This window comes from Plecotus auritus, assembly GCF_963455305.1.
Source record: "Plecotus auritus genome assembly, chromosome: 8".
Classification (NCBI taxonomy): domain Eukaryota; kingdom Metazoa; phylum Chordata; class Mammalia; order Chiroptera; family Vespertilionidae; genus Plecotus; species Plecotus auritus.
Window position 1 is genome coordinate 160,073,389 of NC_137782.1, and position 19,777 is coordinate 160,093,165.

At 42.6% G+C, this 19,777-nt stretch overlaps 1 protein-coding gene across 2 annotated transcripts in view; it reads left to right on the forward strand.

The window, feature by feature from the left end:
• The first annotated feature begins 311 nt into the window (after window positions 1-311).
• The window catches only part of MEMO1 (mediator of cell motility 1), a 92,240-nt gene continuing 72,774 nt past the window's right edge, over window positions 312-19,777 (forward strand). The window contains exon 1 of one of the 2 annotated variants that reach the window (XM_080686628.1): window positions 312-716. In XM_080686628.1, the coding sequence (XP_080542754.1) occupies window positions 656-716 (61 nt within the window). In that variant the 5' untranslated portion in view covers window positions 312-655. The remainder of the gene's footprint in view (window positions 717-19,777) is intronic. The other variant, XM_080686629.1, reaches the window with a different exon arrangement.

The following is a 19,777-nucleotide window of genomic DNA, read 5'->3' on the forward strand; positions in this document are numbered from 1 at the left end:
TGGCTCTCCTGCGGGTCCGCCCGCCCGGTTCAGGCCGGGCCTGGGCTTTGTGTGCGCGGAGCTGCAGCCTCCGCTGCCTCCTCGCGGGGCCGCCCGACCCCAGATGCCGTCTGGCCTGTCCGGTTTCCGCCTTTAACCTCGCCGCGCGGCCGGAGGAGGGACGGGGCGGGGCCGGCGGCCGGTGGGGCGGGAGGGCCCGGCCCGGGTGGGGGTGGGTGCTGGGAGTCCCGCGGGGGTGGGGGGTGGGGGCGGTGCGGAGTCACGGGGGTGGGGTCACCGCGGTGGCTCCGGGAGGCCAACCGGGAGGTGAGGGGGCCGCGGGGGCGGCGCGGCGAGGACCAGCCCCGGCCGGGGAGCAGCGGCGATCCGGGGCCGGCCCAGGGCTCTCCTGGCGTCGGTGAGGCCGCCGCGGGCCCCATCTTCCGGCGGTCGCCGGAGTTCGTGCTGATTGTGGCTGCCACCGCCCGGCTGCCATCTCCTCCTCTCGAGCCGCCGCCTCCTCCTCTTCCTCCTCCTGGGCCGGGCCGATCTCCTCCCCGCCGCCGCCTCCTCCTGGGCTGGGCCCGCGGCGTCTCGTCCCCTCGCGGAGCCGCTCCCGCCGCCGCCGCCGCCTCCTCATTCATCCTCGTGCACCATAGGCGGCACAGGCACCAAGATGTCCAACCGAGTGGTCTGCCGGGAAGCCAGCCACGCCGGGAGCTGGTACACAGCCTCAGGTAGGGCCCAGGCCGCCCGCCGCCGCCGCCTGGCCCCGCGCCCGCGGCCGAGGTTGGCGGCCCTGCCCCGCGCGGCGGGAGGGACCGGGCGCGGACGGCCTCCGCGCGGACCGCGTGGGCAGGGAGCGGACCGAGGCCGGCCTCGCCGCCTCCCCCACCGGGCGGCACCCCGCCGGGAGCCCGGCTGGCCGCCCTCGCGCTCACCCCGGAGTTTGGCGAGAGGGAGAGTTGCCCCAGCCGCCCGCGCCGCCCCTCGGGACCGGGCTCGAGGAAGGAACGTGCTCCTGGGGCTCCCGGACCCGAGCTTCCAGTCTTCCCTCGGCTCCCGGGAGCGGGCGGCCGAGCGCTGCCACCCTGGGAGCACGGTGTGCCCGGCGCCCCAGCCCCGCTTCCTGCACCCGGAGCCGGCGACCCTCCGGCCTCCCCTCCCTCTCCTGGCCTCCCCGCCGGCGCTCCAGACCCGGCTGTCCTCGGAGTCTCCGTGCACACCGGTCTGCTCGTCTCTGCGGAGAGGAAGTGTCCCCTTTCCTCGGCAGCTCAGAAAGGCAGCATTTCCCCTCCGCGCTAAGGTGCTCGGCTGTCTGGAACAGAGCGAAGGGGTGTACTTTCCCACGTTGCCAAAACGGAGACAAGGTCTCCGCGTGTGAGCTCTGGGAGAGGAGGACTTGGCGGGGATTTGTAGCTCTCCGTTGCGGGTAGTATTGCTAAGCAGAGGCTCGTTGGCCTTCCAGCTCCTTTGTCAGTGTTTGCATTGTTCCTGTCATCCAGGAAGGGGCAGCTGGAGATGGCCTCAGCACTTTTCCTGAGCAACCTCCCCGGTCTCTAGTCACTCCACAGCAAGCAGGTGCTGGCACTGCCTAACGAATTAGATTCGGTTTGAGCGAATTTAGTCTGATGTCCACACTGTCTAACAACACTTCCCAGCTCTTTAAAAAAGACTTTCCCTTTAATAACGCTCTTCTTAGGATGACTGCTTTCTGGGATTACTTTCAGGCTTCACATTTCTGGAAGTTAACAAAGTTCCACTGTGATTTCTAATAGATTTCAGCCATTTGGTAGTGGCTTATCAATAACTAGACCTAACTTTTTTTTTTAAACTTTATTGTTGAAAGTATTACATATGTCCCCTTTTTTGCCCCCACCGACCCCCTCCAGCTTATTCCCACCCCCCGCCCCAGGCCCCCACCACCCCACTGTCGGCGTCCATGGGTTATGCATATATGCATCCAAGGTCTTTGGTTGATTACCTCCCTTCTTACCCCCACTTCCCTCCGAGATAGACCTAACTTTGAATCAGATCATGTCTCCCTTTGCAGCTAGGTGGGTTGGATAGTGACAGAGTTTGTGAGAAAAAGATTTGGAAGAAAATTCATTCCTCTGAGGTTGCTAAACCAGCTCATTAAATACACACACATAACTGACTCACTGAAGATTTGCTGTGTTAAGAAGACACAAAAGAATTTTATGATTGGATTTGCAAGCCTAACTCTTAGCTACAGTTTTAACTAAATTACATCTAATGGTTACAATGGCTTTACTTCATGGCCCTAGTATTTCATAAACATTTAATCAATTCTTACAACCTTAGAATGTCAGTTAAGCTTTTCTTGTTCACCTTGTGGGAATGTGCCCAAAACTCTACTAAGCCAGCGGCAGAACAGAATTGATGAATGGGAGTCCCTGGGTCCTCGGTTTGTTCTCCAATTAGTGCATTATTAATATTAAATTTATCAATGGATAATAGTCTTTTCAGGGTTGTAAATTTATAAGCTTTCTTCAATGTGTTTTGAAGAGTAAAAAGTCTCAGTATTCACTTTCATAGCCATCTTTTGGTTAATTCTGTTTGCTTTTGTTTTTTATACTTTCTATAAATGTTTTAAACTTTTTCTGTAGTTGGCATTGAAATGTGGGCAAATGATTCTGGAGGAATTTTTATAGCTTCTTGGACATTCTTTGTGTAGTAAAATAAGGCACAGTTCACACTTTGAACTTGAAAAAGACTTATTTAGTAATCTCAAGTAGAGGAAGAACCCGTTAATCCAGCTCAAAACAGCCTGTGATTATAGCTATTTATCAATAGTAATCCAAAATGGACTATTTTCTAAAAAATTTAAAATATATTATCTTTCCTAAATTCTGAATGAAATCAATAATGCCATTTTGGTAATGTGAATTGTCACAGAGAACTTGATTTAAAATATTCAGACTGTATGTGGCTTTTGTGTATGTATACATGTATATGTGACTTCAAATTTGAGTAATAATTTAGGGGGAATTTAAAGCAATTTAGTTGTAAAATCTTACTATGCATTTTAAAAAATAAATGAAAATGTAGGTAAGTAAACTTTGACTTGATTTAGTGAGTTCTATATTTAATATTATCCCAGTATATCTATAATGATAACATTGACCATTGGAAAAATTCTACTTGTATTATTCTTGTTTACCTAATAAACTAGCCCTAAAAATGTGTAATAGGAGAGTAATGTACTTGTGGATTGTCATTCTGTGGTTCCTATGGCATTCACATTGCATCTGTGGAGTTAAAGTGTACAATTACTGAGGTAAGGTAAGGGTGAAATCACATTTGCTTCAGTTAATAGCTAGTGTATTTATTTATTTTAAATATTTTTATTGATTTCAGAGAGGAAGGGAGAGGGAGAAAGAAACTTCAATGATGAGAGGGAATCATTGATTGGCTGCCTTCTGCACGCCCCCTACTGGGCAGAGAGCCTGCAACCAAGCATGTGCCCTTGACTGGAATTGAACCTGGGACCCTTCAGTCCGCAGGCAGATTCTCTATCCACTGAGCCAAACCAGTGAGGGCAATAGCTAGTTTAGAAAAAAAAAAGTGCCTGTGTGTATACTTATGTATACTACATACATATACACATATGTCTTCATTTTTATTTAACCCTTGTTATATGCTAGATCCATTGGTAGAGAGAAGTATAAATTATTCCTTGCCCCTAGGAATATGCAGTTTTTTTGAAGTAAGCAATAGCACAGGACAGCAAGTAATTATCAGAATAATTGAGACAGTGCTCTTGGGAGTTCTGAGGAGGGTGGAATCACTTCACTGTAGGATTTGAATTGTGCTTTGAAGAAAGGATTTTTGGGCAGGTTTGGAAAGGAGGAAAGAACATGGGGGAACAATACAAAGGTACAGAGGCAGGTAAATGTAAGTAGGTCAATTTAATAAGAATGGAAGATTCACCCAGGGGTGAATCTGGTTGGAACTAGAGTATAGATGACTATGAATGCTATGCATCATAGGGATTTGACTTAGTCCGTAGGCAGTCGGGACCTATGGAGAAGTTTCTGAGTAGGGGACTAATAATAGCGTAGCATTTTAGGGAAATTAATCTCTAGGCAGGTTAATCCTCACTTCTTTATAGGTGTACAGCAGGGATCAGCAAACTACTGCACTCACAAATCCAGCCTGCTGTCTTAAAAAAGGGAATAAAGTCCACTAGCTAAGTATGGTTTTTTTAATTTTTAAAGGGTTTTAAAAACAAAAACCAAGAAGTGCAATAGAGACCATATGTGGCCCCTAAAGCCTAAAATCATTTTTATTTGGTCCTTTACAGAAAAAACTTTGCCAACCCTTACTGTAGGTTAGTGTTGTTCAAAGTGTGATCTCTAGACCAGCAGCATAATGTGTCTGTACTCTATATTTTCTCCAGATTTGTTACAGCTTGCATTTCATTATTTCAGGCCCTTTTATCTCCTGCAGGACAGATATAACTGCCTCCTAACCGGCCTTCTTTCTGCCAATCTTATCCCCCTTAACTCCATCTTCTGTATTGCTCCCTGAATAATCTATCTGACCATATAATTTCTTTACATAAACTTCACTGTCCCATCTAGCCCATTGCTTAAGGTCTAATAGCTCCCTTGGTGACTTGGCATATTTCTATTTCTTGGGCCACTTCCACCCACCCATCCCAGTTTTTGCCTTTATTACCCTTAGCAGCTGTTCTTTGTTTTTTGTTTTTTTGTTTTTTTTATATTTTATTGATTTTTTTACAGAGAGGAAGGGAGAGGGATAGAGAGTTAGAAACATCGATGAGAGAGGAACATCAATCAACTGCCTCCTGCACACCTCCTACTGGGGATGTGCCCGCAACCAAGGTACAGGCCCTTGACCGGAATCGAACCTAGGACCTTTCAGTCCACAGGTTGACGCTCTGTCCACTGAGCCAAACTGGTTAGGGCTGTTCTTTGTTTCTTTAAATACAGTATACAGTTTCTTATCACTGTGCTTTTGCCAAGCTGTTCCCTCTGTTGGAATGCACTTTCTCAGGATAACTCCTACTCACCTTTTATTTTTTTTAAATAATTTTTATTTATTGATTTTAGAGAGGGAAAAGAAGGGAGGGAGAGAGAGGGAGAAACATTGACTCGTTCCATCTATCCATGCATTCATTGGTTGATTCCTGTATGTTTCCTAACTTGCTGTGGAACCTGCAACCTTGACATGCTCCAATCAATTGAGCTACCTGGCCAGGGCACTCCTATTCATCTTTTATTTTTTATTTTTTTAATTATTATTATTTTTAAAATATATTTTATTGATTTTTTACAGAGAGGAAGGGAGAGGGGGAGAGAGTTAGAAACATCGATCAGCTGTCTCCTGCACACCCCCTACTGGGGATGTGCCTGCAACCAAGGTACATGCCCTTGACTGGAATCAAACCTGGGACCCTTGATTCCGCAGGCCGATGCTATATCCACTGAGCCAAACCAGTTAGAGCTCCTATTCATCTTTTAAAGATTCAGGTGCTAACACCTCCAAGAAACATACTCTAATGCCTTTTCTCTCCCAGTTTATCTTTAAAAAAAATTTTTTTTTTAGCCCAGCAGGTGTGGCTCAGTGGTTGAGCATTGACCCATGAATCAGGAGGTCACGGTTTGATTCCTGGTCAGGGCACATGCCTGGCTTGTGGGCTCAATCCCCGGTGTGGGATGTGCATGAGGCAGCCGATTGATGATGTTTCTTTCTATCCCTCTCCTTTCCTCTCTCTGAAATCAATAAAAATACGCTGTTTACTTTTTCATATTGATTTGTAGTTCTTTCTAGATTCTGGGTACAATCTTGTTAGATATGTCTGTTACAAGTATCTTTTACTTTGTAGTTAGCTCTTTTGGCATTCCAGAGGGATCCCTTATAACTTAGTGTATTTTCTGAAGTTGGTATGTTTTATATCTTTTTTTAAAAAATATATATTTTATTGATTTTTTACAGAGAGGAAGGGAGAGGGATAGAGAGCTAGAAACATCGATGAGAGAGAAACATCGATCAGCTGCCTCCTGCACACTCCCTACTGGGTATGTGCCCACAACCAAGGTACATGCCCTTGACTGGAATCGAACCCGGAACCCTTGAGTCCGCAGGCCAACGCTCTATCCACCGAGCCAAACCGGTTAGGACAGTGGTTGGCAAATCGCGGCTCATGAGCCACATGCAGCTTTTTGGCCCCTTGAGTGTGGCTCTTCTACAGAATACCACGTGTGGGCGTGCACGTGCAGTGCGATTGAAACTTTGTAGCCCATGGGCAGAAGTTGGTTTTCGGCCTGGGTGAGTCTATTTTGAAGAAGTGGCATTAGAAGAAGTGGGGGTGTCGGTTGCATGTGGCTCGCGAGCCACGGTTTGCTGACTACCGGGTTAGGGCAATATGTTTTATATCTTTAAGTGAATATTTAATGTGGGAGGGATTCCCCACCCTTGGAAAATGGTTTTTATATTGATGGTACATCTTATAATTGCTGGTGTCATAGAATTGAGAAAATATATCAAAGTCTGATGATTTCAAAGCATTCTTGATGTGTTTGTTTGATATGTATCTAAATTGAATTTTTACTTTTTTTTTTATTCATTCTGTCATTTCTAAACATATTTAATACAGTTATATCAAGATTCTATACTTGGAAAAGCATGATTTCTTTTTTGGCATGTACCTTGAATTCTAGAGTGTCAAAATATATTTGGTATTTGAGAAATTGAAAAACTACTAGAATTATTCTGCTTTGAAGAGAAAAAACTATAATATTTAGTTTTGAAATGAACTTTTTTGGATTACTAATTAATTATTTTCTGTATGCTGATTTTCCTTTGTATCTCATCCTGTTATTTTATCGTTGAGAAAGGCAAGAAGAAAAGAACAAATTTAATTGGAAAACTATTGAAATTATTGCTTGATTAATTCTAGCTCTTTCTCACTTTCCTTCTTGTCCTTTTCACATGAAATCTCCAAGTCAAAGTTAACTTTTCTATCTCGGTGTAGGTTTATATTATCTGCCTTTGGGTTTGTCTCCATTTGAAAGAAGAACAAGACTGCAACAAATAAAAATGTTGTATTCCATAGGTACATTAATTTTCAAAAGGATGCTACAAGGTTAGTTTTATGTCCATTTATGGATGTGGAAACAATGACTCAGAGTGGTTGAGTAACTTGTTTAAAGTACAACAAGTAAGTGGAAGAGCCATTCTGATTCCAAAATTAGAGTTTAGTGTTAGGGGCAGGGAGGTATGGTGAGGTATGCTGCCCCAAACACTGAACTTTTCTGTTCCATTTCAGGGTTTTCCAGAACATTTAAGTCATACTTGTATATCATTTGTAGTTTATAAAGTATTTTCGCATACATTTTTGATTTTCACAATAATATTATGATTAGGTGTAGGATAAAGTAAGGCAGGCTGGTCTTTATCCACCCCCCACCTTGGTATTTTATTGATGAAAAACTAAGAGGAGGCTAAATTGCCTGAGACATACTAGTACTACCGGTAAATGGTGGACCGAGGATTTGAACCTAGGCCTTCTATGCTTTCTTTTTATTGTAATGCCAGAGTAAGAGGTTGAACTATTTTGGAAATAGTAAGCAATCTACAATTGTCAGGTAAGTAAATACTTAGATTATAAAATAAAAGCATAACTAAAAACATTTGTGAATTTTGAATATTATTCATATACTATAAATACTGACAAAAAGGAGTTGGTATATTTGAATTAGACTCGTCCTAGAGTTGGAATTGTGCCTGACAAACTCAGCACTTCTGGAGCGGCTTTGGTTCAGTGTTGGACCAAACGAGTTCTCTTGCTCTAGGGACTAGGTGTGTATGTGGCAGGAGATGAAACAAACAAAAATGTCTAGAGTTTATCTTCTAGTTGGAGGAGACAGACTATACATAAGGTAAATAAGTAAAATAGGCAGTATGTTTGATAGAGGAAGTGCTATAATTGCATATAGAATTATAAAGCAGAGCTAGTGCATTAGCAATGTTAAAGGATGAGAGAAATTAGCAATGTTAAATAGTATGGAAGGGAAGACTTCATTGAGATGACATTTGAATGAAGACTTGAAGTAGCTGAAAGAACAGGCTTGCATTCTAGATAATTTTAAGGGCTAGACAATTTTAGGCCACAGCAAGTTCAAAGGTCCTGAGACTGGAGCAGGCCATTGAAGCTGAATGAAGTGACCTGGGGCAGAGTAGTGTGATATGACAAATGCCTGGAGCAGAGGGATAAAGCTGTGGTCAGATGATACTGGGTCTTGACCATTGTAAGGATTATTACTTGAGTGAGAAGATTTTGAGCGGTTGATGACATGCTCTCATTTAGACTTACTAGGATCTCTTGAATGCTATGTTGAGATTAGACTACAGTTGGGGAGTGGTGAGGGCAGTGGCAAGGGCAGAACCAGGGAGACCAGTTAAAAAGAAAGCAGTAATCCAAGTGAGAGATGACGATGATGAAAGCAGTGGGGGTGGGTAAGAAGTGGTTGGTTAGTGGATATAGTTTGAAGGTAGAGCTGAAAGCATCTGCTGACAAATTTGAAGTGGGGTGTGAGAGAATGGAGGAGTCTTGGGCATCTTAAAGTTTATCCTTGAGCAGTTTTAATAATGGAGCTGATATTTTCTGAGGAAAGATTTAAGAGAAACACCTTTGGAGGGGGAAGGTTAGGGAGCTCAATTTTGTTTTTTCTTAAGTTTGAGATGTTTATCATGTCAACTGTATGCCTGCGTGTAGAGTTTAGGGGAAAGGCCTGGACTGGAGATGTAAATTAAATTATTATTATATAGATGATATTTAAAGCCAAGTGTCTAGATAAAATCACCAAAGGAATGAGAGTAGCTAGAAAAAAAGAGGTTCAGAGACTGAGCCGTCAAACATTTCCAGCTTGAAGAGCTTGGGGAGGTGAGGGTGATCATGCAAGGAAGACAGATTAAGCATCTCATGAGTGGGAGAATGAGATGTCCTGGGATCCAAGAAAAGAAAATGCTTTAAGGCAGGGGTCCTCAAACTTTTTAAACAGGGGGCCAGTTCACTGTCCCTCAGACCGTTGGAGGGCCGGACTATAGTTTAAAAAAAAAACTATGAAGAAATTCCTGTGTGCACTGCGGGCCCGGGACGAGTTGGCTGCTAAGCAGGACAGGCAGCGGCACCCGGCGGGCCGGATAAATGTCCTTGGTGGGCCGCATGTGCCCCGCGGGCCATAGTTTGAGGATGCCTGCTTTAAGGCATCACAACACAATTTATATAGATTTGTCTGGGCCTTTTTTCCCTGACAAACACATTTGTGTCTGGTTTAAGCCACTCTGGTCTTAGCGATCTCATGTTCTGGCCAATGGTTCCTAACCAGTTGCTTACTAGTAGTTTCTATTCTGTTCTTTACACAGCAGCCTAAGAGATTCTTAACAATGTAAATAAGATAATATTCTTTTTCAAAAACCTCCCATCATACTTAGAATTTATTCAAAGTCTTTACCAAGACTTAGCAGGTCTTCCATGCTCTGATCTCTGTTTAACTTTCTGATTTCATCTCCTGCAGTTTATACCCTTTGCCTTATTCTGTTCCTGTCATTCTGGCCCCCTTGCTGTTCTCCAAATATGTCAAGCTTATTCCTGCTTTAGTTTGTTTTTTAAAATAGATTTTTTGAATAGTTCATTGATTTTTTTTTTAGAGAGAAAGGGAGAGGGAGATAAAGAATCATTGATAGGCAGCCTCCTGCACGCTCCCTACTGTGGTTCCAGCTTACAGCCCTGGCATGTGCCCTGACTGGATTCGAACCGTGACCTCCTGGTTCATGGATCAACAGTCAACCACTGAGCCACACCGGCAGGGCTGCCTTATGACTTTTGCATGTACTTCATAAGATTGACTAATTATGGCTGGGTAGTCAAGGAAAGGATATATTTTTTTATATATATTTTATGGTTTTTTTTTTACAGAGAGGAAGGAAGAGTGATAGATAGTCAGAAACATCGATGAGAGAGAAACATCGATCAGCTGCCTCTTGCACACCTCCCACTGGGGATGTGCCCGCAACCAAGTTACATGCCCTTGACCGGAATCGAACCTGGGACCTTTCAGTCCGCAGGCTGACGCTCTTCCACTGAGCCAAACCGGTTTTGGCAAAAGGATATTTTTATTGAGCCCTTTATTTTGATAGTCACAGTTAGGAGGAGAAATAGGAAGAGGTGTTGAAAATGGGTGGCATGGCTCTCCCTGTGAGAAACAGTAGTCCTTGGAGAGAAGTCTTTGCGAACAGGGTTTAAGTTCAGGAAATGTTGCAGCTGGTTTTCTTCTTTGGGTCCAGACAACTAAAATAAACTTGTTTTATGGCTCATTACATGGTCTGCCTTGGTGTGTGTTTGAAAATAATGGGGTGGAATGCTCTCTAAATGTTAATTAGGCTAAGTTGTGTTACTGTATTTAAATCTTCTACATTCCTATTGGTTATCCATTTATTATTTCTGTCAATTCCTGAGAACAGTGTTGAAATTTCTAAATATAATTCTGAAATTGTCTTTTTTTTTTCTTTTAGCTTTATTAATTTGTTGTTTCATGTATTTTTTTTTATTGTTTCCAGAGAGGAATCAAAAAAAGGGATAGAGACATAGAAACATCAATGATGAGAGAGAATCATTGATTGGCTGCCTCCTGCATGCCATGCTACTTGGGATTGAGCCTGCAACCCAGGCATGTGCCCTTGGCCAGAATCGAACCGGGGACCCTTTAGTCCGCTGGCCAGCATTCTATCCACTGAGCCAAACCGGCCAGGGCCAATCTAGCTTTCTTATGGTTAATATTTACATGGTAAATACTTTTTCATCTGTGTCAGCGTTCACGGAGACCACCTTCCTGTTTGATGTCTGGCTTATTTCACTTAACATGTTTGCAAGGATGATACATGCAGAACGTATCAGAATTTTATTTTTTAAAAATTCTGAATAATACCAATGTATGTATATACCATATTTTATTTATTTCATCTGTTGATGGACATTTTGAGTTGTTTCCACCTTTTAGCTTTAGTATTGATACAGCTATGAATATTGGCATACAAGTATCTGCTTGAATCCCTGCTATCAATTCTTTTGGGTATCTAGGAGTCGAATTGCTGGTCATACAATAATCTATGTTTAACTTTTTTTTTCTTTAATATACTTTTATTGATTTCAGAGAGGAAGGGAGAGGGAAAGACAGGTAGAAACATCAATGATGAGAGAGAATCATTGATTGGCTGCTCCTGCGCACCCCCCACTGGGGATCGAGCCTGCAACCCGGGCATGTGCCCTTGACCGGAATCGAACCCTAGACCCTTCAGTCCGCAGGCAGATGCTCTATCCACTGAGCCAAATTGGCTAAGGCTATGTTTAACTTTTTGAGGAATCACCGAACTGATTGCCACAGCAGCTGGACCATTTTACATTTCTACCAGCAATCCATGAGGGTTCCACTTTCTTCAAATCCTTACCAACACTTATTTATTTTGATAATAGTCATTCTGAGTGTGAAGTTGTATCATTATGGCTTTCATTTGCATTTCTGTAATGACTAATGATGTTGAACATCTTTTCATATGCTTATTGGCCATTAGTATATCATATAAACAGAAATGTCTATCCTTTGTCCATTTTTGAATTGGGTTGTGTTTCTGTTATTGAGTTGTAAGGATTCTTTATATATTCTGGAATTTAATCCCTTAACAGGTATATGAATTGCAAGTCTTTTTTCCCATTTCTACAGATTGTCTTTTTACTTCCTAGGTAATACTTTCATACACAAAAGTTTTTAATTTTGATGACATTCAGTTATTTTTTTTTTAATTTTGTTACTCATGCTTTGGTGTTATATCTAAAAAAAACCCCACACCATTGTCAAATCCAAGATAATGGAGATTTGCTTCTGTATTTTCTTTTGAGAGTTTTATCATTTTAGTATTTACATTTAGGTTGTTGATCCATTCTGGGTTAAGTTTTGTATGTGGGGTGGGTTGGGGGTCCAACTTGATTCTTTTGCATGTGGATATCCAGTTGTCTTAGCACCATTTGTTGAAGAGACTGTTCTTTCCCCATTGAATGTTCAAATCAATTGGACATAAATGTTTGGGTTTATTTCTGGACTCTCGGTGCTATTTCTACCTGTCTGTTTATCCTATACTTGTACAACACAGTTTGATTGCTGTAGTTTTGTTTTATTTTACCCCATTTTTGAAAGGCAGTTTGGTAGGCATTGAATTCAGTGGGTATGTTGATATTCCTGTGTTTGTTTTTTAGCACTTTCTAAATGTTCTATTGTATTTTGGCTTGCACAGCTTTTGAAAATTCTGTGGGTGTTTTTTTTAGAAAGACAGTATGGCTATGACATTGGCTTGAAATCAATTTAAGAGGGCTTGATTCCTTCCTTTTTTTTTTTTTCCAATTTAATAAATCTTTATTGTTCAGATTATTACAATTGTTTCTCTTTTTTCCCCCCATAGCTCCCCTCCACCCAGTTCCCACCCCACCCTCTGCCCTTACCTCCCCCCGACTGTCCTCATCCATAGGTGTACGCTTTTTGTCCAGTCTCTTCCCGCATCCCCCCACACCCCTTTCTCCGCAAGAATTGACAGTCCACTCCCTTTCTATGCCCCTGATTCTATTATAGTCACCAGTTTATTCTGTTCATCAGATTTTTTATTCACTTGATTTTTAGATTCACTTGTTTTTTTTTAATTTTTTAAATTAAGGTATTATATGTGTACATATCTTACCATTGCCCCCCCCACCCCACTAGATTCACTTGTTGATAGATATGTATTTGTTGTGCATAATTTTTATCTTTACCATTTTCTTCTTCTTCCTCTTCTTTTTTTTTTTTTTAATATTTTATTGATTTTCTACAGAGAGGAAGGGAGAGAGAGAGTTAGAAACATTGATGAGAGAGAAACATCAATCAGCTGCCTCCTGCACACCCCCAACTGGGGATGTGCCCGCAACCAAGGTACATGCCCCCGACCGGAATCAAACCTGGGACCCTTGAGTCCGCAGGCCGATGCTCCATCCACTGAGCCAAACCAGCCAGGGCTTCTTCCTCTTCTTAAAGAGTACCTTTCAGCATTTCATATAATACTGGTTTAGCAGTGATGAACTCCTTTAGCTTTTTCTTATCTGTGAAGCTCTTTATCTGACCTTCAATTCTGAATGATAGCTTTGCTGGGTAGAGTAATCTTGGTTGTAGGTTCTTGCTATTCATCACTTTGAATATTTCTTGCCACTCCCGTCTGGCCTGCATAGTTTCTGTTGAGAAATCAGCTGACAGTCGTATGGGTGCTCCATTGTAGGTAACTGTTTTTCTCTTGCTGCTTTTAATATTCTCTCTTTGTCTTTTGCTCTTGGCATTTTAATTATGATGTGTCTTGGTGTGGTCCTCTTTGGATTCCTTTTGTTTGGGGTTCTGTGCGCTTCCTGGACTTGTAAGTCTATTTCTTTCACCAGGTGGGGGAAGTTTTCAGTCATTATTTCTTCAGATAGGTTTTCAGTATCTTGCTCTCTCTCTTCTTCTGGCACCCCCATAATTCTGATGTTGGTACGCTTGAAGTTGTCCCAGAGGCTCCGTACACTATCTTCAAATTTTTGGATTCTTTTTTCTTTTTGCTTTTCCGGTTGAGTGTTTTTTGCTTCTTTGTATTTCAAATATTTTACTTGATTCTTGCGTTCCTCTAGCCTGCTGTTAGGTCTCTGTATAATATTTTTTATTTCAGTCAGTGTATGTTTAATTTCTAGTTGGTCTTTTATCATATCCTCGAGGGTCTTGCTAAATTTATCGGCCTTTTCTAGGAAATTCTTGAAAAACCTTATAACCGTGGTTTTGAACTCTATATCCAGTTGTTTGCTTTCCTCCATTTCTTTCGTTTGTGATCTGTTTCTTTGTCTCTGCATTTTCGCTGCTTCCCTGAGTTGGTAGAGTAGCTTTGTGTGGTAGGTGTCCTCCAGGGCACAGTGGCTCAGCCTCCCCAGTTACCTGAGGTGGACACTCTTGGTGCACCCCTTTGTGGACTGTGTGCACAGCCTTGTTGTAGTTAAGTCTTGATTGTTGTTGGTATCACTGGGAGGAATTGACCTCCAGGCCAATTGGCTGTGAGATCAGCTGTGTCTATGCTGGGAGAACTTCTGTGGTGGAGACAGCCTTGTGGGACAAGACTTGCAAAATTGCAAAAGCCTCTGTGCTTAGCTTGGATGGGGCAGAGTCTCAGGGCTGAGCAGACAGCCTTGGCTTCCCGTCAGCCCTGCCCTATGAAGCCCCTGGGTCTCAGTGTCCCTCGGTAATCACTGCAAGCACCTCTGAGAGAGAGCCGCCCTCGAGTTTCGCCCACTGCCAGACAGTCCAGTTTCTCCCCCAATGAATCTGGATCCCCAGATTCTCACCCGGAACTGGAGTTCAGTGCAGTCAGGAGCTTCCGCCTTCCTCCTGTTAGAGAAAGCCAGCGGCACACTCAGCAGTCAGTCCTCTATGTGCTCACTCGCACGCGCGCCTCCAGACCTCTGCCTTTCTCAGCTCCCCTGAGTTCATGTGCACTCTTCTCTTTTCCCGACAATCCAGACTCCCCCCGCATGAGACTGGGACCCCAGGGTCTCGCCCGGAACTGGGATTCGGTGCAGTCGGAACTGGGGTTCAGTGCAGTCAGGAGCTTCCGTCTCTCTCCCGCTAGAGAAAGCTAGCCAGGCACTCAGCCGCCCATCCTCTCCGCGTGCATGTCTCTGTACCTCAGCCTTTTGCAGCTCCTCTGAATCTCCGTGTGCTCCGCTTTTTCCTTCTAGTTGTAGAATTTCTACTCAGCCAGCTTTCCTGTGTTTCTGGATGATGTTCGTTCTGTCTTTTAGCTGTAGTTTTGAAATTGTGTGAGGCAGCAGTTTGGGTGTTCACCTATGCCGTCATCTTGGTTTCTCCCATTCTGTGGTTTTTAAAGTATTTGTTCTCCTGAATACAGTCTGTCTTTTTTCCTCTGGTTGCTTTATGCTTTTTAAAAAGCTTATTACCATTTTCCTGTTATTTTATTATCATGTGCCTTTGAATAATTTTCTTTGAGTTTATCCTGTTTTGTTTTTTTTTTAATATATTTTATTGATTTTTTTACGGAGAGGAAGGGAGAGGGTTAGAGAGTTAGAAACATCAATGAGAGAGAAACATTGATCAGCTGGCTCTTGCACACCTTCTACTGGGGATGTGCCCACAACCAAGGTATATGCCCTTGACTGGAATTGAACCTGGGACCCTTCAGTCCACAGGCCGATGCTCTATCCACTAAGCCAAACTGGTTAGGGCAAGTTTATCCTGTTTTGGATTCACCAAGTTTCTTGGATTTGCAGATTATAGTTTGTGGCAAGTTTGGAAAAATATTCTGTATTATTACCTCAAATATATTTTCTTTTCACCCTCTTTGATTTCTAGATTCCAGTTGAAAGTAAGTTAGATATTGTCCCATATTTCACTGAGAGTTATTTTTTAAAAAATATTTTTATTGATTTCAGATGGCAAGGAAGAGGGAGAGAGAGAAACATCATTGATGAGCCCTAGCCGGTTTGGTTCAGTGGATAGAGTATCAGCCTGCGGACCGAGGGGTCCTGGGTTCGATTCCAGACAAGGGCACATGCCCAGGTTGCATTCTCTCATCATTGATGTTTCAGCCTCTCTCTCCCTCTTCCTTCCTCTCTGAAATCAATTAAAAAAAATTAAAAAAAAAAAAAAAGAAACATCAGTGATGAGAGAAACATTGATCAGCTTCCTCCTGCATGCTCCCTATTGGGGCTCAAGCCTGCAACTGGCCATGTGCCCTTGACCAGAATTGAACCTAGGACCCTTCCATCTGCAGGCTGACGCTCTATACCAGGGGTGGGCAAACTTTTTGACTTGAGGGCCACAATGGGTTCTTTTTTTTTTTTTTAATGTATTTTATTGTTATTTTACAGAGAGGAAGGGAGAAGGATAGAGAGTTAGAAACATCGATGAGAGAGAAACATCGATCAGCTGCCTCCTGCACACCTCCTACTGGGGATGTGCCTGCAACCAAGGTACGTGCCCTTGACCGGAATCGAACCTGGAACCTTTCAGTCCGCAGGCTGACGCTCTATCCATTGAGCCAAACCGGTTTCGGCGACACAATGGGTTCTTAAACTGGACCGGAGGGCCGGAACAAAAGCATGGATGGAGTGTTTGTGTGAACTAATATAAATTCAAAGTTAAGGAGCGGAGGGGAGAGCAAGAGAACCGGATAGAACAGCCGGATCCGGCCCGCGGGCCGTAGTTTGCCCAAGGCTGCTCTATACACTGAGCCAAACTGGCCAGGGTGAGTGTAATTTTTTTGTTTCATTTTTATTATTTTTTAAAAATATATTTTTATTGATTTCAGAGAGGAAGGGAGAGAGGAGAGAGAGAGAAACATCAGTGGTGAGAGAGAATCATTGATTGGCTGTCTCCTGCACTTTCCCTCCTGGGCATGTGCCCTTGACTGGAATCGAATCTGGGACCCCGATGCTCTATCCACAAAGCCAAACCACCTAGGGCTATTTTTTTTATTTTTTACTCTCTGTGCTTCCTTTTGCATAATTTCTTTTTCTATCTTTAAGTGCACTGATTTTTTTTCTTGTGCAATATCTAATTTTTTGTTTATTCCCATCAGTGACATCTTTTGAGTGTAACATAACAGAGTTAATATTTTCTAAATAGGTTAAATTAGATTTATATTAAATTAAGAAATAGAGTACATTTATGTGTTTTAAAGTTAAAAGTATTCATTGAGAAGTGTCATTCCTATACCATTCCTGAGTATTCCATATTCCCCTTCCCTCATAGGCTGTTTTTTGTCAATTTCTTGAATGCCAGCTTAGTGGTTTTTTATGCATATACAGGCACATATGCATCTGACATCATTTCCTCCCTGGTTTCAGCAAATGATAGCATATTATATAATTGTTTTATTCTTTGCCTTTTGTACGTAACAAATTTAATGATTGAAGATACTTTCATATTACAACAATCATTATTCTACCTATCACCTCCTTTTGTTTGGTCATTGGTTATTGTACTTCAAAGGAAGATACTAAATAGCTAAGTAATAAAGTATTATTAGGTTTCTAGCAGTTGTTTTCAAACTTTTTAATCTCAGAATTCCTTTACATTCTTCAAAATTATTGATAACTCCAAAAAGCTTTTGTTTATGTAGGTTATATCTATCAATATCTATCATTTAAAAATTATAAACCCATTTAATATGCTATTTATGTTAACATAAGTAGCATTTAAAAAAATATTTTTATTGATTTCAGAGAGGAAGGGAGAGGGAGAGAGCGAGAGAAACATCCATGGTTCTGCACACTCCTACTGGGGATCGGGCTTGCAACCCAGGCATGTGCCCTTGAGTGGAATTGAACCCAGGACCTTCAATCCTCAGACCGACGCTCTATCCTCTGGGCATAAGTAGCATATATATTTTTTTTAATATTTACTTCCTTTTTTAAAAAATATTTTTTATTGATATTTTACAGAGAGGAAGGGAGAGAGATAGAGAGTTAGAAACATCGATGAGGGAGAAACATCGATCAGCTGCCTCCTGCACACCTCCTACTGGGGATGTGCCCGCAACCAAGGTACGTGCCCTTGACTGGAATCGAACCTGGGACCTTTCAGTCCACAGGCTGATGCTCTATCCACTGAGCCAAACTGGTTTCGGCATAAGTAGCATTTTTAATGAAAGTCACTGTCTCTTCCAAAACAAGGAAAATATGAGATTGACATTTATTACATTTTTTGCAACTGTCTTTATGTCTAGCTTAATAGAAAACAGCTGGATCCCTGTAGCTATTAACTGCATTCACTCTGTTGTGATAGGTTCTTTCACTAAAGCATATGAAGAAAATCTGGCCTCATACAGATATGTAGTTGGAAAAGGTAGAGTACTTTAACAGACTTTTCACATAATTGTGGATATCCTTCTTTGATGCTATACTAAAACCCCAGTGGTAGTTAAAAAATAAAACTGTTTTATTGAAATACTAGAAGCCTGGTTCATGAAATTCGTGCACCCTCTCCAATCCGGGACCTGTCGGGGGATGTCCGACTGCCAGTTTAAACCAGTTTAAACTGGCAGTCGGACATCCCCCTCGCAATCCAGGACCACTGGCTCCTAACCACTCACCTGCCTGCCTGCCTAATGCCCTTAACTGCTCCCCTGCCTGCCTGATCACCCCTAACCACCTCTGTCTACCTGCCTGGTTGCCCCTAACGGCCCTCCCCTGCCAGCCTGGTCACCCCCAATGTGCATATGTCTGGGGTCCCTCAGTCTGGCCTGTGCCCTCTCACAGTCCGGGAACCCTTGGGGGTGTCCTCGGGGGAGCGAGCCTAAGCCAGCAGTCAGACATCCTTAGCTCTGCTATGGAGGTGGGAGAGGCTCCCACCACTGCTGCTGCGCTTGCCAGCTGTGAGCCCAGCTCAGGGCTTCTGGCTGAGCAGACTCCCCCTGTGGGAGCACACTGACCACCAGTGGCAGCTCCTGCATTGAGCGTCTGCCCCCCTGGTGATCAGTGTGCATCATAGCGACTGATTGTTCCACCGTTTGGTCGATTTGCATATTAGCCTTTTATTATATAGGATGGGAGGGACTGACAGAGGTCAGAGGGGAGGGGGATGGACATAGACAAAAGTGTGGAGATGGCCAGAGGTGGGGGGGCTGGTCGGAGGAGGGTAAAGGGGGGAAAGGGGAGACAGCTATAATAGTATCAACAACAGAATCAAAACAATGATGTACCTACTACACTACACACCTATTAGGAAAAAAAAGATACATTATGAACTATCTGTTTACTACTTGGATAAAATTAAAAAATTTAAAAAGAAAGAATTTTGTCCAGAAAGGAGTGTTATTGAAATGTTTTTTTTATTTATTTTTATTTTTATGGTAAAGCTAAGGAAGCTTCAGAGCCCCTGTGAGGGCTGGATTTGTCCTGGGGGAGAGAGTAAGCAAGTTGTAACCAGTAGCATTTTGGATAACCTGCCTAAAATGATTTAAAAGAGAATGGGACAGATTCCCAAGCCTACAGTTATTTGTAATTTATTTTCTTATTCTAAATAAAAGTCATTTTTGAACCTTATTAAAAAAATCAGCCCCCCCCTCCCCCTTAAAATTAATCCTTCAGGTTCAGTAAACTTTAGGTCTCACAAAACCTTTGTTAGCCCCTGAGGGTTGTGGTCCCCAAAGGAGTTTGGATTCATTCATTATATTTATTTGCTCCTTTTAATTCTTGTTCTAAAGGGAGACTGAGGACAGTTTTTTACTCAGTAATTTTTATAATAAGAATTGTGTTGGAACCTGCTCCTTCTTTGGCTGTTTACGGGTTTACCTTACTGGGAACTCACAGAGACTTGAAGCCCTTTGAAGATAGGGACAGAGCTGTATTGTGTTTCTATAATACAGGCACAAAGTTAATACAGCTTTTTAAAATATTGGTTGAATAAACTGATAAATTTCAGTGCCATGAGGCATTACTTTTCCTTCTGCTCCATCTCTTTATTGAGACTTTAGTGCAAAGCATAAGGCTGAGGGAATGAGCAAGTAGAGTGGAGTAAAGTTGCTTTTTCCAAACCCTAGATCTCATACTTTGATTTTACATAGTAGATGCATTTCTGAATGACATTTTGAATTGGGTATATTACATTTTGCTAATATCAACTCCCTTTACTCATAGAGATTATTTTTAATGATGTTTAAACGTTTCGTACTATGAGGTGCAAAATATTTT